Genomic DNA, 21,753 nt, shown 5'->3' on the forward strand with positions numbered 1-21,753 from the left:
GCGGTTTCCACTTACCTGTAACTTTGGCAGAAATTGACATTATTATTATTATGGTGTTCATAACATTCATCAAGTGAAGATATGTGCCGCTTGTGTTGCCTTCTTGTCAAGTTTGACCTTCTAAATTGGATTCGCCAAGCGTACGGCAAAGAAAGGAAATTTGATCCACTTCTCATGGCGCATCGTGGGCGCATCGTGGCCCTTGTAATTTGATGGCGGTGTCAAACCTATGCGCAGTGGTCTTCACACTTCTACAATGAGGAATAGAATATATACATAGCAAGTGAGGAAAGATGCCTCATATCATTTGTACAGAAGGGCAACAATGGAGTATCATTAGCCATTTATCAAATACAAAGATGAGATGAAACAAGTATAATCAATACAGGAACATGCTGCTGCTAAAATGTAAACTGCGCCTTCAATGACGACGCCCTATAGGCTCCCGATCTCTATATGTATATGTGAAAATGTCCGGCTGAGGGTTGGAATTGCTATCTCCCTTGCTCAAATTCAAGCTCCCTTTCGGCATCTTGACGACGCTGCTGTTCTCGAGCGTAGGATTGTTGTAAGTTCAAAACCTGAGTTGTAGTTTCATTTCCATGATTCATTTTTGTGTGGAGAATACAGCGGTACATCGCTATGTCATGGCAGCTGCGAAATATTCCATCCCAACGGGTGAAGAAAAATCTCAAAGTTCTTATCGCTGTATTTGTTCCTGGTACTTGACCTAGATTCACTTGATTCATTCAAGCTGGTCTTTGATTTTGTCCGGCGGAGGGAAGAGGTCCCATGCGTTAGGTAGCGGCCACCCGTTACTAAACATAAAGACACTGCGCACACCTGCTCTAGCTTCCCGTGCCGTCCCTAATTCAAGTTGTCAGGGATTCCGCAAAGTCAGAGCCTTCGGGATTCCACACCTGACTAAATCCTCACACGATTTCCTCCGCGATGAGTAGTCGTCCGCAGATATGGGTGCCGAACACTTAACTCCTTCAATCTTGCATCTGAAAGCCTCACTGCCCATGCCGCATAGCCTTTCTGTATCTGCCGTCGCAGAGGCCCACATTCGAGGAAGTCACAGGTGAAAAGTGGAGGTCCCAATTGTATGTTGAGAAGGGGTGATAGTTTGCCTAGTAGTATTTTGTGTTGGGAGGAAGGCCCTGGTTTTGATCGTCTTGCTAATAACCTTGTTAGATTCGAGACAAGTAAATGGTACCGGAGTAAACTATCATTCCGTCCTCTCTCCAGGACCTTTTCCCAGTTGCCGCCCTCCGTCGTTCTTCCTTTTTAAATCAGCCAACTCTTTCTCCCCTTCTCACTCGCTCATTTTCCCAAATCCATCCACTTCCATTCTTTTGCCCCTCGTGGCCCCAATATCCTGTTGAATTTGCTCTCAAATTATCTACTCCCACAATAACAGCGCTTCTTCGCAGCTACGTACGTTCAGCATGCAATCGTCAACATCGAACCTCATTGTGCCGGAGGCCAGTGATGTCTCTACCTATGGTGATTTTATAGACCCCGATGATTACGATATTCTTGAGCATTATTCCGAGAACATGGATGAGCATGAGTATTATCCCATCTGCCCCGGAGAAATTGTTGAAAAGAGATATCGTGTCGTGCATAAATTAGGTCATGGGGCCTTTTCTACAGTCTGGCTAGCGCATGATCTTCAAAAGAAAGTCGATGTTGCTCTAAAAATTATGACTGCTGACTGCGAATGGAATCATGAATTTCGCATGCAAAATGAAATTATTCGACATCTTAAGGATACCGATACCTCAAATCTTCTTTTGTATCAGGATACTTTCTCTCTACCAGGTCGTGATCGCGATCGCGATCATCGCGTCCTCGTCTTCCCCGTGCGGGGTCCCAGTCTAAGCTCACCTCACACAGACAGAATGTCAATGGCTACTCGCATGTCCGCTGCTAAGCAGCTGTTAAAAGCCCTAGAGTCTCTCCACAGGTGCGGAATTATTCATGGGGGTAGGTCAACTTTAGCTTACTCGACTCCTTTTTTGATATTTAGTAGTTTGTTTTATTTCCTTTGTGTTTTTGTTGGACAACATTGATTTGCTATCCTCTTTCTCTATTTACATGCTAATGCATCTCCGTGCAGACGTGAGCGGTGGGAATGTTTTGTGGGATATGGTCCCTCTGGACAAGTACAACACAGCTACGAAATACAAATATCTCGGTCGACCCAAAAAGGCAGCTCTACAACCCGGAGCTTGGAAAGCCGGAGAGCTTGTCAGTGAAGCAAAGATACCTCAATCTTTGCTGAGAGCAAAAGTATATCTCAGTGACTTTGACCTTGCAACAGATGCCAATAATCAGATCATGAATAAGTGGCGGCCGACCTGGGGATACTGTGCTCCTGAAAGAATGCATAAGTTTCCAGCCAGCTTTGCCGGTGATATGTGGGGTTATATGTGTATCTTTATGAGCTTATATTTTCGACATTCGATATTTGATCGGGGCCTTGATGCCATAGTTACTGCTCTTGGCCCGATGCCTAAGGAGTGGAAAGGCTTGAAAGAGAAACCAGAAGACGAGTGGTATGATCAGAATATGAGAGTTGATACTAAGGAAGTATTGGAACGGATGTTCAAACTCGAACTTGCTGACGTGAGTACAGCTGAGCGAGGTCATATAATATCCATTATTCTGGCAGTGCTTCGCTATCGTCCGGGGGAACGCCTTACTGCTACTCAGCTTCTCCATCATCCTTCATTCAAAGCGGTGATGAATATGTACTGCCCCTAGCATCTATGTATTACATACATGCATGACATATATAATTTTGTTGCCCTGTTCTTCTTGCAACATTTTCCTCTATTATGTTCTAGCTTGTATTCTCTTATTAGTTAATGAAATTACAATAAACCAAAAAGGCAAGTGACATTCTACCCACCTGGATGGGCTCTAGTATACAATGAAAATGCACCTGACTGTTGAGATATAGAATGATTTCACCTTACTTCGATGAACTACACTGGAGGAATCGAAAGCCAGCAAGGTGTGTTGATGTGAAGCCGGCAAAATAAAAACTCAAGTAATTTGAATGGGAGACAAGCAGGAGCTTCCCAGGAGGCTTCACTCGAACAGAGCAAGTCAGTCTTGTATGGTATGGATGTGCAATACAATACAATACTGTTAAGACATGTATTACTCCATATATTTTATTTTACCTGTTTCTCATGCATATGTGAGGAGTTTGCCGTAAGCGCCATTCTTACCTCCATCAAGCTATCTTTGAACTTGTTGCCTTCACTTACTCACTACTCCGTACTCTTCTCCAATCAAATCCAGAATGTTTATAAGAGATTCTCTCATGCATTGGGGTACAGGGTGAGTACCCTGATAAAACAATGCATTGGTCGGAAATGAAGTCACACTGATTCCGATCATTAAGTTTCTATAAACCCTTGCACCTTTCATCACATCTTTCTCATTCATATATAAACTCTCCATACCGGGAATAGACAATTTAGGGTTATCGGCAAGATTAGTCATCATTCTGTTCACCACCCTTGGTAGCTCATCGAAGTGCAGTCTCTGTCTAAACCCGAGGGCCGAAGTCCAATCAGGCCAGAGGCACAGTGGCAGAAGAATATTGACAAAAAGCCAGGGACTACATCATGTGGTCACTAGCACAATGACCAAGGGCCACTGACCCAGGTGCCATGCCGGAGGCAGGAGCCAAGAGGCCTGACAGGTCCATGAAACGCGGTCCATGGACCTGGTAGGCCCAAAGATGGCCAACTTGTGGCCGTGCTGGCCTGTGGACGGCAGAGGCCATTGAATCGATTTCCGTGGTCCTGTTGCGACCAAGGACCCACTGCCAAAAGGCCCCAGGATTTCCCCGCATTTTGCTCATGCGCGACGCTTGGTCTTTCTCTCTCGTTCTCGTTCGCTGTCGGCATACTGTGACACAGACGCCAACATCTCTTCGTCGACGTTCAACTCCCCGCCAAACACCATGAAGATGGTGTCGGTCCCATCTTCGATGGCCGCGTCACAGCACTGTACAGGAGCGATCGGTTTCAAGTCCTTGTCATAGAAGGTCGCCAGTCGGTTCCGAGCATCCTTCTTAGCCATTCGCTCCACCATGGACCGGTCGGAAGGCTCGGACGGGTTAATATCCATCTTATAAGTGTCGACCCAATTCCCTTGCTCGCGAGCCTTGAAAATGATGGTGGCCGTTCTAGCGCCGGTTGACACATCTTCGAGCCTGGATGCCCCTTGAAGCTGCGAATCTGGCTGCGAGCGTTGGGTGCCCGTTTTCAAAGATCGTTCGGCAGCGGCTCTCCTCGCAGTCCCCTGTGGAGCAACACCTCTCTCCGAAGCTATAACAACCGCTGCCCTCGGGCCCCTTCACCCTTTTGTCGCCTGTGCGGAGCCCCCTTCCCTTCTCTCTGTTCTTTGCAGAGGCAGGAGGAGAAGTTGGCATAAGCCAAGTAAGCAATATCAAATTTAATAAGGAAGATGTGACAGTGAAGAACTCTAATAATAATCTGTATGGGTGAACTTGTTAAAGAATCTATGCCGGCCTTCTTTGCAGGTATCAGTTGTAAATGTAAATTTCTTTTCATTTCTCCACTTGAACTTGACATTTGATTGGCTCATAAGTTGACAAGAAGTTGAATTACTAATATATTAGTCAAATAAAATATAACATCAGAGCAATACCTCAAAACTAGAAGTCACAACTAACAATGTTTCTACCGCTCTGGCTAAGAAAAAGGATAAAAGGTTTCTATCTAATCCTAATAGCTCTTGAGGATACCAGTGATAGGTTTATGACACTTTGGACAGTCATCACCAATGAGAGGATGAAGGCATCCTGCGCAAAATTGGTGTCCACACAGCAGAAGGGTTCTCCACTCCAATGGAATGCTATAGCAGATCTCACATTAACATTGATGCTGCAACTCCTAGATTTTAGTCTCAAGGTTGCAGAACATCTCATCCTTTATAGTCATCTCTGCACACAGGTGCTGCACTTCTTCCTCCAGCTTCTTCCTCTTCACACACTCTGCCTTGAAAATGGTATAAATTTCCTGATTTGCTGTTTCCTATCTCAATATCAGTAAGGAAAAATCCCCCCGAGTCTCACTGGGAAAGGTCTTACCAAAACCATGTCCAGGTTGGATATTTTTTGTGTTTTCAGTGGCCGCTCCATTTCAGACTCCAGAGCATCAGAGGACACTAAATCATTGGATGGACCATCATAGATTGGATAGCTGTAGTCTGTAAAGATTCTCTTTCTTTGTGACCTTCGCGTCCCTTGTGCCAGGGGCTGTTCATCCATCTCATCTGAAATGATGATGACAGTGCGGGAACTATTGGCTGATGCCATAGCTAAGAGATGGAAAGATGGTCATGTTGTAGATCAGCAAAGAGGAGTGATGAAGAGCTCCAGAGAGGGCTTGGCGGAAGGTTTTGATTGATGGTGTAGGATGGGAGGTGGAAAGCAAATTGAAAGAAAGATGGATCCAAGACAGGAGGGAGCCCATATATATATACTTAGGGCGGGGAAAGTGATCATAAGATTCAGGCAGTGCAGTTAGGGGTTTGTTGGTTCAACTTCCTGGCCTGTTGCAAGAGAGATTAGTTAATGGGCTTCTGACCTAAGGAGGCTCCTGACTTGGGGAAGATTTTGACTTGAAGAAGTTTTTGACTTAGGGAAGGCTTCTGACCTAGGGACAGTAGTGAACCTAGGGACAGCAGTGGCCCCAGGGAAGGCAGTGGCCCTAGAGATGGTAGTGAACCTAGGAATGGTATGACTTAGGGAGGCTTCTGGCCTGGGGAGGCTTCTGGCCTAGGGAAGTTTTTGACTCTGGTCCATGGATCGCGGACCTCATCTTTACACAATGTATAGATTGAATTTTATAGTTAAATCACTGCTGTTTTTAGCTAGCTCTGTAATGACTGCTAGCGATTTACAAAAAGAATCAGCAGCTAAAGAGACTAGATGATGCCAAAAAGCATTTCAGCCTTGGGCTGTCTTTAACAGGAAAATGGAAATCACTGCTAAGAGAGCCTGGAGCATCTTTTATATCAGTTAGAGGCACTTTCTGATATCCATCTGCCCAAGTGCAATCCTGAATCAAAGAACAACACGGGCAGCAGCATGCTTCACACCAATCTGATGTACCATAATGTTGGACTTATTCCTTGTCTTTGTGCGCCCTCACACACCCTGACAGCTGCAAAGAGAAAGACAGAACAATACACTAAAGACTAAGTTAGAATGAGATAACTGCTTGTTCATTCAGATTTAGTGAAGAGTTGGGAGATATCAGTCATAATGAAAAAATTGATACATAACAAAAATTATAGTTACAGAAAGGCAACTTTATCTGATCACTTTGTATGGCAATAAGAACTTATATGTTAACAGATGCAGCTGATGGCTGAAAATTGACAAGCTTAAACATATTTAAAGAAAAAGAGTCTGCAAGCTTAAAGTAACTTAAAAAAGCAAAAAATATCTGCAAGCCAAAACTGCAAGCTAAAAAGATCTGCAAGTCAAAAAGATCTGCATGGCAAAAAGGTCTGCATGGCAAAAAGGTCTGCATGGCAAAAAGATCTGCAAGCCAATTCTCTAAAAGTTAATGCGAAGAATTTCTTGTGGCAGAGCAGCTATTCTCTATTGTGTGATGGCTAGAATATTGTTTAACAGAGGGTGAACACATGTTTTCATATCTAAGCTAATAATTTAGTGACACGTGTCCACATTTGCTAATATAAAAATGGAATGGCTTCATTATTCAGTGAGCTGATTAACTTCATCTAAATGATCTGCAACCTCTGCTACATGGACATAAGCACATAGGAAGAAACTCCAGCAGCAACCACTCATCATTTAAAGAACTACAAGATGCCCAGTTTCAAGACACAATAGATCACTGTGAGATTAATAGTATTTTGTGAAATAAAATGAGTTGATGATGGGGACTTCATTGATTGGTACAGTGCGGCGCGCATAGAATGGCCAAATACTCCATATAAATAGATGAAATTCTCAACTTTTGCTTGCTTTTCATCAGAGCAAAATAATGCAACCACCATTCGCGCACGCTGCCTTTTTGGGATCAGAGACACAGAATCCATGATTGTGGCAAATATTGATTGGCACTATTTAACAGCAGCAACACTGCCCACATCTGCTTCCTTGAATACTGGCTAGCTCTGCTGCCCCCAACTTTCCAACTCCAGCCTCATCAACTGGCATTCTCAGTAGTTCCAGATGGTGATTTAGGTTTCTCGGCATTTTGTAGCAAAAGTATTAGTGGAGGGATATGAACTAATGGGGATTCAGTGTATATGTTGATAGAGCAATGTAGCCTGACTTGCATTTCTTTTGTGTTTTGATATAGCATGCATTTGAGCAAGAGTGAGCATGGCCATGATGTGTGAGGGCCGCAACTCCTATTATTACATATATATATATATATATATATCTATACTACAAAACTAGTTCTCTAGGCTCTGTTGATATTCTAACACCAGTTTCTCCCAAGCACAACCCCACACCACAGTTCCATGGGCATTCTCTGCATGGTTGAGAAGAGCAGATTTGGCTGGAAGCACCTTCCCCTCACAAACATTGCACTCAACCCCAGTGGCTGGCCATGGAGGGTTGATATGCCTTCATAGAAAATGCCTTGTAAGTGATCCAGGTGTTGTGTATTTTTTAATGCAGTCCTTCAGTGAGCAACTAGGATTCCCAACACAGAGAAAGCAAATACAAGATCAAAAGCAAGCCTGAGGCTGTTCAGCTGTAGGCTTGGCCTGCACAGACTCCATTGCTTGATGCAAGAGGACCTCAGTGTTATCCTTTACCAAGCACCTCTGCCACTTGATCAGAGGATAAGGATCATCAACCACAGGCCAGCACGCGGGCCAGCATGAGGGCTGCCCTTCCTCCACACCACAGAATGCAACCCCTGCATTGATTGTGTTGATCCTCCACTGATATTCTGCTTCAAGACTAGTGCCTGGCATGGTCAGCATGCAGTCAACAAACATCAAGTGCTCTGGAGGCATGAAGGCCTCATGCTTGAAAGTGTCCATGACTTTGGTATCCACCAGCTTCCCAGCCAGTTGTCATTCAAGATCAATCACAGGTTGCTCATTCTTATAGTGCTCAAGGTTCTCATGGATCTGTCAGTTCCACTGCCACTGCTTCTTGTTGTGCAGCTTACAGACAGTGCTGTTGTACACCAACTTTGCTTCTGCTGTCTGATCACGGAAAACTTCCAGTCTCACCAGCACATCAGGGTTGGACTCAGCAAGTGCTCTGTTGTCAAGGTGCCCTAAAGCAGACTTGCACACCTCGTTGGCACATTCTAACTCAGCTTCATGATTCTTCAATTCCTGCTTGCACTTCTGAACAGTATCCTGCCAGCCAAGAACAACTGGAAGGTAGTTGAGGGACCTTGATTCTTCTGCGGAGAGCTTAAACAGTCAGTTGGGGTCAATTAATGCACTCATTGAGCAGGCAAATCACACGAATGCTGTTTGGGAGCCTGTTTTTCGGACAATTCCCTGCGCGTCAACATCAACATCCACCTGATAATGCTTGACAAAGGTGCAAATATCTGCGTGTTGGAGCATGATGTTCTGAAGAACCTCCATAACTTCCTCTGTTCATTGTTAGCCTTCCGACATGACTGAAATATGAAGAAAATGGAGAGGTACTTACCACTGTTGTTAAATGCCTCAGCTCCAGCATAGTGGAGGTTGTACAGGTGGGCGACCTTCTCAAAGCCTGTGATCTCACCAGCTCAGCGCATCCGGGAACTCACCATGGATGCAGTCATCCTCTGATCCAGGCAAATTTTAAATCCAGTGAATGTCAGCTCCATCTGGCAAAATACAAACTTATCCAGTAATTCATTCTTTAGTAGCAGCGGCTGCTGTCCCTTGCCATCCAGCACTTTGATGCTGTAGAGTTTCTCTGCAGAATCCAACACTGGTCCAGTTGTTGAAATTGACTTGAATCCTCCAATGTGAAAGAGCATAGTCAGCAGGCAGATATGCGGGCTGAGAACCAGAGTCAGGTCAAAGATGATTTCCAGAATCTTAAACTTGTTCCTATCAATTCTGTCAGTCAACCAGGCCATGCCACAAGAATCAGAAACACTTACAGTGCCTTATCTTCAAGAAATCTTTTGGTAAACTCTGGTTTTAAGAATATGAACAATTGGGGGCGTCCACCATCTGGAACTCAGATCAGGGTTAGCATGATGTCTTGATACTGAAGATGAAGGATTGCTGAGGGACAGCTGGCAGTGATGGCTGCAAGCTGCAAGAAGAAAAGCATTTAAATGCACTGCCAACCAGAGACAAATGTCATCTCAGTAGTGGTGAGGATGACTTGAGTGAACTCAGCAACATCTTCAATATACATGTTCTTCTTTGGCCACCCAACAAGAGCCAGCTTTTTTTCTGTGGCCACCTGTGCAACAACCTGCAAGAGATTAGTGGTGCTCCTGGTTTAGTGACCTGAGGAGAGGGTGCTCACATCTTCCACCTTGACAATTGTATCTTTGTTGAGTCCTGATGCTGTTTCCTGTTTGAGGACAAGATGCCACCACTTCCAAAATGTCTCCAGCAAGCTTTTGCATTTAATGCCCGGACAGTATTGATTATTCTTGCCACAACAGATATCACACCACCAACTGAAGAACACATACAGGAAGTGAACTGTCTCCTCTGAATCAGAGATCTGATCCCATTGCCGCTCCACATTAGCCTTGATGTGCTGACAATACCTGCCCAGCACCACTGGTGAGCTTATAACACTGTTTAAGGGTCAAACAAGCCACTGCCTATCTCTCCCAGTAATTGTGGATCTCATCAAGTTTTTCCTGGGTTTTGGGGCTGTACCGCTTCTGTCGAAGCTGAGCAATATCAAGACTCTCTGCTAAAGCCAGGTAGTGTTCAGCAGGAAGTTGGCTGTTGTTGTCATCTTCATTGTCACTGACAGAGCCACTTTCATACCTGCTGTCTGAAATGATGGCATCCAGTGTGGAGAGGGAATCCAGAGCAGCTAAAACATCCATCTTGCTGCTGCTCTGCTTGTCAGGTCCGGCCAAACACACAGAGGCGCCATGATCAGGGCGGCCCAAGGAGAGCCGACAGTAGAGAGGGACAGGACAAGTAATGAATGATTTAAGACACTTTCATGGATAGAACTGGCCAGATAGTGCTGCAAAGAAGGGGAGGAAAGGGAGGCATAGACAGCATGATGAGAGTGACAGGGACTGGAAGCAGAGAGAACAACATGATCTTGGGGGGGAGCCAAAACCAACAGAGTGAAGTGTCAAAAACAGCTCCCCCCCTCCTTCCAAAAGAAGGGCAGTGGGTGATTGTGGGTGAATGAGGGTGCTTGGAAGCGCGCGAAAATGCAGCAACTTTAAAAATTGTGGCCATGCGTGGAGGGAAGCGTCACAGCTGTGGGGATATATTCACATGATGATCGAGGTTGGGCAGTTAGCAGGAGTCCAAAAGCAGCCGCAAAAACAGCAATTTTCAGCTGCTGGCAAACCGTCACATTGTTATATATAGTATAATATTACACCAGAAAATACATACAACTTTAATAAAAAAGAATTTCTTCTAGACTTCTGTTATATCTTGAAGTATCTTGTTTTTATTAAAGCTCTATAAGCTAGTAAAAGTGTTGTAATTCAGAATAAAAGCTGGAAATTTCTCTTACTGCTTTGTTTAGTCTCTGCAGATAAAATTATATTGTCTCTAACTCTTATTTATCAGAATGAATTCAGAGATCTTTGAAATATATAACTGAATGATTTTGATGAAAGTAAATATATCTACTTTACAGTCTTAGTGAATAACTGAAGTAATAACAAATATGATCTGGAGTGATTATAATAAGTTTTTAATGTATATACAAAAACAAAAGCAGATAGAGTAAGATATCTACTTCTACTAGATGGGCATTCTTTCTATATAAATATGAAATTTATTGAATATGCAAATTACAAAAGAATTCTGCTGTTGATTCTTCCACCACACTCTATCTATTATTTGCAGTCTCTTAATATTAGTGTTTTTGAGCTGCTGGGCAAGATGTATTTCAGTAAGCTGAAATCTCTACTATACTGTGAACTGAGCTATATTTGAATAACAAAAAGAGATTTCTGAAGACTATTCAATACAGTATGAAAGAAGACTTTAATAGATGACAATATATATACTGACTTTGCAAAGACTGGAATTTATTCTCTGAATCTCTAGTATTAACTAAGCTGATTTAAAACTACTGATCAACAAGACTTTATATTACTAGTTAAGTCTTTCATCTCTACAAATATACAAAAGCTTTATCAAGAGATTAAGAATATTTATCTTCAGTATAGCTTAAATTTACAGAGTATCTTTTGTGCTGGTTAGTGGAGTGCCCAGCAGGCTGGGCACTGCTCTTGTTGGTCTGTATTGTGTGCTAGGCCCATTGCAGCAGCACTGTTGCTGCTTTGGGGATGGCAGGCCCTCTTGCCACTTTTGCAACCTCTCATGCTGCTTCAATAAATGGCTGCTTGATCTACAAAAACTCATCTTGTGCTCTTGCAATAATCACATACTCTTTTCTTCTCTTTCTTTCCTCTTTCTCTTTCTCTTCCTCACCCTGCCTCCTGCACTCACATGTGCTACACTGCGCCCCCCTTCTCCTTTCCCCCCTTGCAGGGATGGTGCTGTCTTATCTGGCCCTCACCTGTCTGGATCCTGCGCCCGTGGAGTCATCAAACCATGGTGTGATACTGTCCCATGGGCCTCCAGGCCCTCCACATCGCCCCCTTGTAATGCTGCCTTGCTTGACTCTGGGATTAAGGCTGCTGGAGTGTTGTCTGCAGCTGTTCTTTTCTGTATGTGTGCCTTGCACTGTGCTGCATGATCAGTGATTCCAGACAGCAGAATCTTTGCTTTCTGATTGATCTATGCTTTTATATCCATTTTCATTATCAACACTTTTTATTTTCTATTTTATTTTATTTGTTTATTTATTTTAATTTTTCTTTTCTTTTTTTTTTTTTTAACTCTTTCGAAGGCCTGCTTCTCAAGACTCTGCTTGTCTTGGAAGCCCCAGAGACAGAATAGGTGGCAGCCAATCAAGCAGATTGGGATGGCCGGTGAGCCAGTGTCTGCAGACCAGCTTGCTGGGCCTGAGCAATGTGTGTTGCATCACCCTTTGGGCCACCAAGACTGACTGCCATGATTGCATTTCTTTCTGCAGACCAATAGCAAAAATGCTGTGTTTCATTTGTGCTGGTGTGTGACTGCAGGTCAGACCAAGGCAGGCAGTGTCAGGATTGCATGCTTGGACATGTGAAGGCTGCAAGTAGTGAATGGGCAAATATGATTGGAGCAGGCCACTGGTTATCAGGCTTCATGTGGCTTTTTTGGCCAGTGCAGGACATGTCAGCAGTCTCAGAGGGGATCAAGAGATTAGAGGAATTTGTTCATTCACTCCATCTTGCTCCCTCTCTGAGGAGAGATGGCAGACTGTGAGGCAGTGAAGTCTCTGCACTGAGAGGAGCTATAAGTGGTGGCCTCGCCCCCTACAAAATCACTGGCACTTTGCAGTCTGTCTTCTCACCCGCGCATGCCCATTCCCCAGGCAAGATCTCCCCTCTCAACTCCCCAATCCCCAATCCTCAATTCTCAATCCCCAATCTCCTATCCTCTATCCAGATGGCCCTCACATTTCATGTGAACAACTTCAAACCATGAGCACCACAGCATCTCAAGCCCTTCTCACTGCATAAATGCCACAATTCTCACACTCTAGAAGCCAGAAATCTCTCTCCTCCAACTCTCTGTTGTGATGTCTCTGCTAATACTCTGCTGCCCTGCAAGCATGGTCTTTCTTTGAAGCTGCCAGCTGAGATCTGCATGCCTATCAGCAGCAATAATCAGTTGTGTTTGCCTTTGAGCTCCCTGCTCTGATAATCAAGAGAGATGTCTACACCATCATCCAGTTCAAAGAATTCCTGGCATGGCATATCATCTCTCTGTGAACCTGCACATCATGCCTTGAATTCACATCCCATTTCATATCCCACTTCAGCCCATGATGTTCAAGATAATAGCTCTGACACACCAACCAAGCTGCCTCCTCTTGGAAGAGGCACTAAAGAGGCTGATTCATTGTTGTCCAGTTTAGCCAGCTCAGATGGTAGCTTAGATGATTTTTTCAGGCTGCTGGATCTCCAGAACAACATCTCCATTGACCCAGTGATCCTTGCTGATGATGACACACCTTGAGATACTGGTGATCTTCACCAGCCTGTGCAGCAAGGTGATGATCTTGCATACCCAAAGACTATGTATCTATATCCTGAACCTCCCCCATCTATGTCCTGTGACACCCCCAACCATCATCAAGAATCTGAAGAGAGGCCTGACAGCTGGAAGAGAAATTCTCAGAGAGATGATGACACTCACACTCTGGATCATCAGCAGATTCACCCTGTCTGTTGCAGCACTGATGTTGATATGCCTTGTCTTTACAGCACAAGTGATGACTTTGTTGGCAACAAACAGTTCAGGAGACACAAGCAAGGGCCACAGCAACTAGAAGAACCAGCCACAAAGTGGCTTTACATTGCCTCTGTATCATCTATGGAAGGCTCCTCCAAAGCTCTTTGCTCTCATTTTCTGTTACTGCTGCTTAACAAGCATCTGCAGTTCCTTTCATAGCTGTTTGAAGATGCTTTGTCAAGTTGCATGCCTGACTTAATACCAGTAATATAAGTGAGAGACAAGAGTATGCAGTCAGCCAGTCACTCAGCTTTTTACAAGATCAGAAAATCTCAGTATGAGCACAGCAAGAGAAGAAAGAGTCACAGAGACAAGCTGTAGTAATAGCTTCCAGAGAATAATACATGGCTTTTAAGTATGATGGAGGAGCACCAATCCTGGCCAGAGATAGAGAGATGTTTTCCAGAAAGAACAGAATTAGCACTGCACCAGCAGGTGTCTACACTTCAGAGATAAGAGAAGGGAATGTGTACAGTCAAATCTGCTGGTGCCACAGTAGCATCTGCAGCCCTGGAGTGGTGAGACATAATGCTACTCCATGTCTATGTATATAAAAGTGATATCAGATTAAGGTGGCTTAAAGGTGGCCTTGAATAAAACCAGAGAAGCCGAGCCCTCCTGTCCATCGCACTGCCATGCAATCCCCTCTTCTACTGTACGCAGCCACAGCCAAATGATACCTACCCTCTTGTCCCTCCCCACAGTGATTCGCATGCGACAGCTGTGGAAGGGACACCAATGCTGCATGAGTTCTATTTTCAGACTTCGCCCTCGGATATTGTTGGCTGCTGCGCCGTGCTTGAATGCCTGGGGAGAGCAACCTTGGAACCCGAGACCGGCACCCTGTGACTTGGCCCCATTTCTTGGTATATATAGAGGGCTCCCTTTCCCTCTAGATCCATCGTTCTTCTCACTCCTAACGGCCCTGGATAACAGCCGGAGCGACATCCTGCATCAACGCCCCTTTCCACCATCCTGATACGCAAGCTGTACGTCAACGGAGAGGTAAAATCCCGTGACCTCTCCTTCGGCCGTTGGGTATATGTATGGCCTTCTCCCCCCTCTCTGACTCCATATTTCTTTCAATTCCTTTTCCACTCTCCATCCACCGAGGGGTCCTGTTCAGCCATGGCTTCTACCGAAGCTGAACCCCGCAGCGTCATCGTCATCGACGACGATACAGATGCAGAGACACCTCGGTCCCCGCCGCGAGAGCTACGGAGAAAGAGACGCCTTGTGGACTATAGCCTCCCGGAGTATGAGGCTCTGTTTGATGGCCCAGCGCTCCTCAATTCCTCCGCATCCACAACATCACAGCCGCCGAAGAAACGCAAAATACCCAACTTGAAAGTAGTTCTGGTAAGAACTTTCTCCCAGCCGAGCCGGACTTGTCCTTTGCTGATATTAGGATAGGCGACAGCAAATCAAGAAATTCACACCATATTTGAAGCAGAGTCCGCGAAGATCGGGGACCTACAGGAAGAAGTGCGGCGCCTGAAGAAGAGCAACACCGAGCTAGAAATCAAGCACCGTGCAGAGCTGATCAGGAAAAACGAGAAGATCTGCAAGCTAGAGGCTGAGGTCAGCGAACTGGAGCATTGATGTCAATGTCCAATGCTATACCATCCCTTCAGAGTGGAAAACCCTCCTGTGCGGGCACAGGTTCTGCCCAGGGTGCCTCTCTCCTGACCCAGAGACCTGTGGATCATGTCGTCGAGATTTCACTGGCTATATAAAGAGTTATTAGGTAGCAATGCTTTGTTTTGTCTGCAGCGCTAGATTCGTACGATCGTAGTTTTGACCGCGTTCGGGAGAGGCTGGTGTTGGATTTCCAACAGAGCCTAGCAAAAGTCAGTCAAAGGCATGGTGGATTAAAAGACAAAACAAGAGCAATTCACGCTATCAATACACCGAATCTCCATTAGTTTACAGCATCTTCATTCTCTTCATTCTCTTCGTTCCTCTTTTGTTTTCTATGTTTGGTGTCTTCATATTGTTTCACTTTACTTTTCTTCTTCATTATATCTATCCTCGCCGGCACACACATTTCCAGAACTTGGAAATCCCAATTCGGATACAATCTCCCCAAACCGTATTTCGAGAAAACGCCCGGACCTCTCCCTCTGAATGCGCCCGCTTGAAGCACCCACTTTGACCAATTTGGCTAACAAGTCATCGCTTACTTTGAATCACTAAATTATAAGTACATACGAATTTCTTCAAACATTGTAGACGCACATACGGCAGGAATTAGAGAATTTTTATATGGTGGTTAGGCGTCTTATAGTTATAACTGCCACAAAGGCTAAGTTAGCTATTCAGACATGAGCGAGACTCTACGCTCTGTTCTCCTTGGAGAAGGTTAGACCTACGATTCGTGAGATGATAGCCAGATTTTGTTTCAGGATGGCACAGGCACAGTGAGTATTTCTATTTCATATTCCCGGGATCTGGAAAAGAGGTAGCTGGCTAAATGTTGGCCAAGTTAATATGCCGGGCGGAACTGAATATATGGATCGCCGCCGAGTTCGATTGGAGGCCTTTAAACCCGGAGTGCCTCGACCAGGTCATCAGATACCAAAAGACCACAGTGAGGCACACATTTCTTGTACTCTATATCTGACAATATCGGCCATTGATTCACCCTCCAGACACTAATGGGATGATTGCATGGTGTCTAAAAAGAACTTAATACATTTGCTCCACAACTAAAAGTCCAGTCATGTTCTGACCTGAAAAAAAGGCTCACGGATACTTGCAATACAACAATCAACCCCAAACCCCATGGATGAAGACAAACCCCAGAATCACCACAATAGAAATAGGGATCTCCCATCAGCGTCCTCAGATTGGTTGGACCATGGACCTAGCCATCTCGAGCTTAGCACTGTCCACAATACCTCTGGCCACAAGTTTAGCAATCACTCAGATGGTCCAGCCTTGACAATTTTCCACAACAGCCTGTCGATTTACTGCTCTCGGAGGGGGTTCGTTCTCGGCCACCTGTTTTACAATGAGCGCCTGGGCGTCCGTGACGACGGCAAGGTTGTATGCATTTGAGAAAGACGCCGACTGGAGGATGTTGGTTGGACCGGGTGAAGGTTGATAACTCATGCATTCAGCATCTCCTTTGACTTGGTAAACTGGGCCGGGTTCGTTTTCGCGGGCGACAAAGAGTGACCAATGCTGGGGTTCGTCGTCGGCTTGATTCTGCTGGATAAGCGAGAGGCGTAGTGCACGGTCTAGTGTAGGCAAGTTGCCTTCGAGTTCCTCGGATTCGATCCATTGTTGCGTCCCCCTTTTGCGCCTGAACTCACGGCCGTTGAACACGCAATATTCAGAAAAGCCGACGGACTTGAAAGGAGTGCCTGGGGGCTGGTGGTTGGCTGGGACGGAAAAACAAATATTCCGAACGTCTCAAGCCTGGTTCCGCTCCGGTTGTTCAAGTCGCTCGCAACATATTCGTTGATGGGCGTCAAATGTTTTAAAGCATGCGACGAAGGATAATTCTCTTTCCACATTTGCGGAAACCAAGCCTGAGTACCTGAATCCATGGCGTCCAACGCCTCAATCCCGGCCCTAATAGTGTCCAGATCAGAAAGCACACACAACCTTGAGGATGGCGTTCCATTTGCATATGAAAATCTCCATGTGGGCGAGACTTATCTCAAGCTGGATAAAACGCTCTTCAGAATTACGCCTGATGCAAAGAAAGGACCACCATTAGAGGGGGATGTGATTACTGTTCTAAGCAAGCAAGGCGGTCGGTTGGTTCTTGAGCGAGATTATTCTTATGTTTCCAAGGGCGGAACGGCTGTAAGGCGCTTTGAGGTTGAAGCTATGAAGCTGGTAGCAAAGCGCACCTCTGTCCCTCTTCCTGAAGTTATTTACAGCCTCATAAGTGGTTGCAGTGGCGAGATCGGCATGACAACTATTCCAGGCACTACACTAGAAAGCCTATGGGATAAGTTGAACAGCGAAACAAAAAAGTCTATATGCCATGAGACATGGGATCAAATCGCCAAACTCCGAGAAATCCCACAACCACCTGCCTTAAAACAGTTCTTCCAGTGTCTTGCTGACGGCTCGCCAACTCTCGACCCTCTAATTGAAGACTTGGACCGCTGTGGAACCCCTTTATACACAGATGAAGACGTCAGAGCCCGAATATACCACCGCTACCTTCATTTTGGTGGTCTGCGATATAAAAATGAGCTACCAGACATGCTCCCTCGATCATCCCGTACAGTTTTTACACACGCTGACATTGCCCCACGGAACATCATGGTTGATGACCATTATCACATTACCGGCATCCTCGACTGGGAGTATGCCGGCTGGTACCCTGATTACTGGGAGTATGCGCAGATCATGAGGCCCGCTTGCCAGACGGGCGATTGGCAGAAATGGATGGATCTCACTGCGCCCCGTAAATGGGATATCTCGGGAATAGCAGCCGCGAGACGAATTTTATTTTGATAACCGCCACAAATTTGCAAATAAATAGTACTACTACCATGATTTAGCTGACAACACATGGTTTTGATTGAGATGTGGTCACCCGTCAATCCAGTCGCCTGTTCATCCCTGCGCCCGTCATCCATTACGCCCGAGAATTGCTGACTAGTGGCTCAAGATATTAGTTGAATCTTTGTTCAATAAGCTATTCCCATGCTATATTTCGACTTTGTGAGGCAGACTTGGAAAACCTGCACAGTTTAACTTTCATTGACCTGGAGCTCCTACAATCCTAACTACGGAGTTCAAAGAAGCTTTCCTCTAAATGTTTTTCAAGGATCTTCAACTCTTTTCGCCTGTCCTGTCTACTGTTTGGCTCTGAAGCGATGAGTTCGACCTCCTCATCTGAGAATGCTAGAACATCTGTGGGCGTGAAGAGGTGGCAGAGGTTGCGTACAATATGACGTTCCACAACCTGACGGCAGACATTGTCTACAAATGTCTTCATATCAACCTAGAACAACTTTCAGTGCTGGTGTGGGGAGTGTTGACTTCTAAGCTCTGACCTTATAATAAGCAGCTAGTCCGGCCTTGGCTTCTTCACAGGCTTGTTGCTCCATATTCACGACAACATGATTCTGCAAAGAGCCTAGGAGCTTCGCCAAATCATGAGGCGTGTTGCTGACGTGGATCTTGCCCCCAATCATCCGACACGCTTTGAAGGGCATGCTCTAAGACGGTGTTCGCTCTATCGTGACGGGCTTTCTGGATGTTGTCCGTGTAATAGTGGTTATATGTGATTAGCTGAGCGCGCTCGTCGTCACAGAGCTTTCGCAACTCGTCCAGCGCGGTGTCGAGATTGCTTTGAAGGGAGCGGTCGAGGATCTTGTGTATATCCCGACGGATGTGCTCTTCTATGACCACATGTGCCAGCGCCCGAGTAACAAATGTGGATGTCTCCTCGTGGACGCGATGTATGTGTCGCTTCGCTATAGCCGGCCACCGGCTGGATTGCTCATGGAAGAGTTCCGTAAGAAATGCGTTGTTGTAGTTGCCTGGTAACTCCAATCCCCGAGTATTCATATAGATCTTTAAGGGGAGTGGTTAGTGCGGAAGCTGGCTCTACCCAGACTAGAGGGAAACGGGAAGAGAGGGACGCCATGCATACCTTCTTTATCCAGCGGTCAAACTCGGCTTCATTCATATAGAATGGCTCGTCGGCGTCGCCGCTATGATCGTATTTATCCTCCTTCTCCCTATCCTCCTCAGAGTCGGCAGAGCTCTCGAAAAGGTCGTCGATGGGAACTCTTTCCATCTTTCGCTTCTGGGACTTGTCTCTCATGTAATCCGCAAATAGACTGTTGAGTGTATGGATCTGACCGCGAAGCCGATTGCGGGAAATTCCGTTCTGGTCATATCCGAAGAAATCGGACGCTATGTGTTGGTATGTTCCATCCAGCGCTGCTTGGATGAGACCAACAAAATCCATACTCAGCTTACTTAGGAAAAAACGCTGTTCGCTGACCGTCGATCTCTCCTGCCCAAGATCTTGGAGTTGGACCTTGGTTTTGTCAAGGAGAAGGCGGACCTCCGCGCACACCTTAGGGAGCTCTCTTTCGATGTGGTCTCCCAGGAGGCCCTGGAGGAAAGGCTGTAACCTATCCACACCGACTCTCGACAGGTCGATCCCGTGCTCTCTCCACGGCGGAGATCGAAAGAAGTCCGCCTCTTGTCTTTTCCTCTCGGATAGGCTGATCCCTTCTTCCAGCTGCTGTGGTGAAGGATTCTTGAGAAGAAAGAATCCGTGTTTCAGTCTTGTTGAATCAAGGTTGTTCGTGAGCAGTGCAATGCGCCCTTCGGTACCCTTGTTGATGAGATCAGGCTTGGTGATGATGCCAACGGTTCTCTCGCCAGCTCTGTCAAAGTGGCGAGCGCGCTGGATGATCGGTTGCGTGGCGATGTCGTTCGTTGCCTGTACCACGGCAAGGATGATCGTCCGTGAGCTCTGAAGATACGAATCTACGAGGTCTTCAACTAACTTGATATCATGCGCATCGTGCTCCTCATTCTCCACGGATACCAGCCCTGGAAGGTCTACAACGGTTAGATGGAGACCAACATCTCCGACGACTTCGATCCGCAGGACATCGGCGGAGAATGCGGGCGCGCTGTCGCCGCTGCTGACAAATCCTCGAATGCCCATACAGCAGGCTGCGTCGTTTATGGTCTCTGGTAGCTCATCATATCCGCTAAGCCGACGTCGATAGTTTCGAAGCTCATCTGCGGTCGCTGCAGGTCGGCCGTTGTGAGGGATGATAGACGCTGTGATGGAGATTTCGTTTTGTGTATGACGGAGGATAATCTCGGTTGCGAACTTGGTGCAAACCCCATCCTGACGAGGGAAAGGAAGCCCTGTTATGCCCTCCAAGACTGAGCTCTTCCCTGCAGATTGCGCCCCGCAGACGACAAGCTGCGGCAAGGAAATGTAATCGCCGATCCCTTTCGCTCGGATCCCGTCGATTTGGTTGAGTCTCCGACTGACTGTGATCGACTTGAGTATTGATACACTTAGAGAATTTATCATGTCAGGCAAATTCTGTGAGGATATATATAGGTGGAAGATCCTTATGCTCCGGAATTGGGTTGAGACATCTGAGAGCTAGAACCCCCTTGATGCCATTGGATTTGAGTGATGAATCATAAATACAATGTTGAAAATTTTGAACTTCCAGGCATCTGTCTGTTGTGCAACGTCGGGCCATGAGCACAGTAGCAAAGGATCCTGTTTTGGTTCCAAAAATTCCCGCGGCTCCCTTGCCAATGCTCATCTAGATCGCCAAATCCGTTTGTATTCAGCCAAGTTCTTGAGAAAACACTTCCAGAAGGCTGGTATGTATGGGCAAGAAGAATAAAACAAAGAAAAAGGAGACCACGATGGTCACGGGAGTCCAATACCTCTTCTAAAGATGACTGATGCCGATGTAAAGCCATGATTGATAAAATCGATAAAGAGATTGTGGTAGGCTCTGCGTGAAGAAAGCGGAATGGAAAACTGTCGGCTTCGTCCGTATTTAATAGATACATGTAGCTTGTCATAAGATAACCCTTTGGCCCGGCGGTTGATCATCGTCTCGGTATATGAAGAACTCACATTCCATTAGTTTTTGGACTGAAAATGAACCAGTGGCTCGTCCTAGCATTCACTCACTCTATGATCTGGGCGTCACATTCTCAGGGAGTTCCTAGAGTTACAGTTCCTGGGTCAGATCATCAAGAGACCTGTTCCGGCTCTTAAGAAGTGCTTTATGGGCTCCTAGACGCGACTTTTACGGTACTAAAACACAAAACGATCACACGATTTTCATGGCGAATCCATGGCGGGGGATCCAGACGACTACGCAACACGTGATGATATTTATGGGTAATGTGCTTACGGAAAGGCGTATAAAGATATTCTGGAGATACTCTGGATCAAGTTGACATAGCATATGCAAGCAAAATGATAGTAATTCATTCTTATCTTAAACACAACACCAACACACTATTTCTGCCTTCTTGTTACAAGTCTTTAGACTCTCTAGCTGAGAAATCTACTGCTGATATTTCTTTACAATCTTTTCTATCCACTCTCTGTATCTCTCACTCTGGCTGCAATATCAGACTGTCCACACATTTATTTTCATAGCCACACTAATTTCTATGCTTTAAAGAATA

At 45.7% G+C, this 21,753-nt stretch overlaps 9 protein-coding genes across 9 annotated transcripts; 3 read left to right on the top strand and 6 right to left on the bottom strand.

The window, feature by feature from the left end:
- The first annotated feature begins 1,316 nt into the window (after positions 1-1,316).
- CIMG_05808 (CMGC protein kinase) lies at positions 1,317-2,908 on the top strand. The gene is made up of 2 exons (XM_001241911.2): positions 1,317-1,992; positions 2,126-2,908. Exons 1-2 carry the CDS (start codon positions 1,452-1,454, stop codon positions 2,770-2,772), a joined length of 1,188 nt encoding a protein of 395 aa, XP_001241912.1. The 5' UTR covers positions 1,317-1,451; the 3' UTR covers positions 2,773-2,908.
- Positions 2,909-3,393: 485 nt separating this feature from the next.
- CIMG_11616 (uncharacterized protein) lies at positions 3,394-4,459 on the bottom strand (the record flags this gene model as incomplete). The annotated part of the gene is made up of 2 exons (XM_012358618.1): positions 3,394-4,329; positions 4,388-4,459. 2 exons carry the CDS (start codon positions 4,457-4,459, stop codon positions 3,883-3,885), a joined length of 519 nt encoding a protein of 172 aa, XP_012214041.1. The 3' UTR covers positions 3,394-3,882.
- A 484-nt stretch (positions 4,460-4,943) lies between these two features.
- On the bottom strand, positions 4,944-5,368 carry CIMG_12987 (uncharacterized protein; the record flags this gene model as incomplete). Its single annotated transcript, XM_001241912.2, has 2 exons — positions 4,944-5,084; positions 5,141-5,368. The coding sequence occupies 2 exons, from the start codon at positions 5,366-5,368 to the stop codon at positions 4,944-4,946; spliced, it is 369 nt and encodes a 122-aa protein (XP_001241913.2).
- A 2,399-nt stretch (positions 5,369-7,767) lies between these two features.
- On the bottom strand, positions 7,768-10,082 carry CIMG_05810 (uncharacterized protein; the record flags this gene model as incomplete). The annotated part of the gene is made up of 9 exons (XM_001241913.2): positions 7,768-8,012; positions 8,220-8,472; positions 8,527-8,660; positions 8,720-8,792; positions 8,823-9,111; positions 9,165-9,237; positions 9,358-9,487; positions 9,542-9,791; positions 9,907-10,082. 9 exons carry the CDS (start codon positions 10,080-10,082, stop codon positions 7,768-7,770), a joined length of 1,623 nt encoding a protein of 540 aa, XP_001241914.2.
- A 1,327-nt stretch (positions 10,083-11,409) lies between these two features.
- CIMG_12988 (uncharacterized protein) lies at positions 11,410-12,301 on the bottom strand (the record flags this gene model as incomplete). The annotated part of the gene is made up of 4 exons (XM_004445227.1): positions 11,410-11,584; positions 11,625-11,675; positions 11,756-11,976; positions 12,191-12,301. 4 exons carry the CDS (start codon positions 12,299-12,301, stop codon positions 11,410-11,412), a joined length of 558 nt encoding a protein of 185 aa, XP_004445284.1.
- Positions 12,302-14,709: 2,408 nt separating this feature from the next.
- On the top strand, positions 14,710-15,317 carry CIMG_05812 (uncharacterized protein; the record flags this gene model as incomplete). The annotated part of the gene is made up of 3 exons (XM_001241915.2): positions 14,710-14,940; positions 14,995-15,162; positions 15,216-15,317. 3 exons carry the CDS (start codon positions 14,710-14,712, stop codon positions 15,315-15,317), a joined length of 501 nt encoding a protein of 166 aa, XP_001241916.2.
- Positions 15,318-15,576: 259 nt separating this feature from the next.
- On the bottom strand, positions 15,577-17,102 carry CIMG_12989 (uncharacterized protein; the record flags this gene model as incomplete). The annotated part of the gene is made up of 5 exons (XM_004445228.1): positions 15,577-15,773; positions 15,824-15,874; positions 15,954-16,258; positions 16,314-16,879; positions 16,933-17,102. The coding sequence occupies 2 exons, from the start codon at positions 17,100-17,102 to the stop codon at positions 16,507-16,509; spliced, it is 543 nt and encodes a 180-aa protein (XP_004445285.1). The 3' UTR covers positions 15,577-15,773; positions 15,824-15,874; positions 15,954-16,258; positions 16,314-16,506.
- Positions 17,103-17,133: 31 nt separating this feature from the next.
- CIMG_05814 (phosphotransferase) lies at positions 17,134-18,060 on the top strand (the record flags this gene model as incomplete). Its single annotated transcript, XM_001241917.1, has 1 exon — positions 17,134-18,060. One exon carries the CDS (start codon positions 17,134-17,136, stop codon positions 18,058-18,060), a length of 927 nt encoding a protein of 308 aa, XP_001241918.1.
- Positions 18,061-18,331: 271 nt separating this feature from the next.
- CIMG_12990 (dynamin GTPase) lies at positions 18,332-20,623 on the bottom strand (the record flags this gene model as incomplete). The annotated part of the gene is made up of 4 exons (XM_001241918.2): positions 18,332-18,553; positions 18,606-18,695; positions 18,754-19,128; positions 19,208-20,623. The coding sequence occupies 4 exons, from the start codon at positions 20,621-20,623 to the stop codon at positions 18,332-18,334; spliced, it is 2,103 nt and encodes a 700-aa protein (XP_001241919.2).
- Positions 20,624-21,753: the final 1,130 nt, after the last annotated feature.

This window comes from Coccidioides immitis (assembly GCF_000149335.2).
Source record: "Coccidioides immitis RS genomic scaffold supercont3.2, whole genome shotgun sequence".
NCBI classification, from domain to species: domain Eukaryota; kingdom Fungi; phylum Ascomycota; class Eurotiomycetes; order Onygenales; family Onygenaceae; genus Coccidioides; species Coccidioides immitis.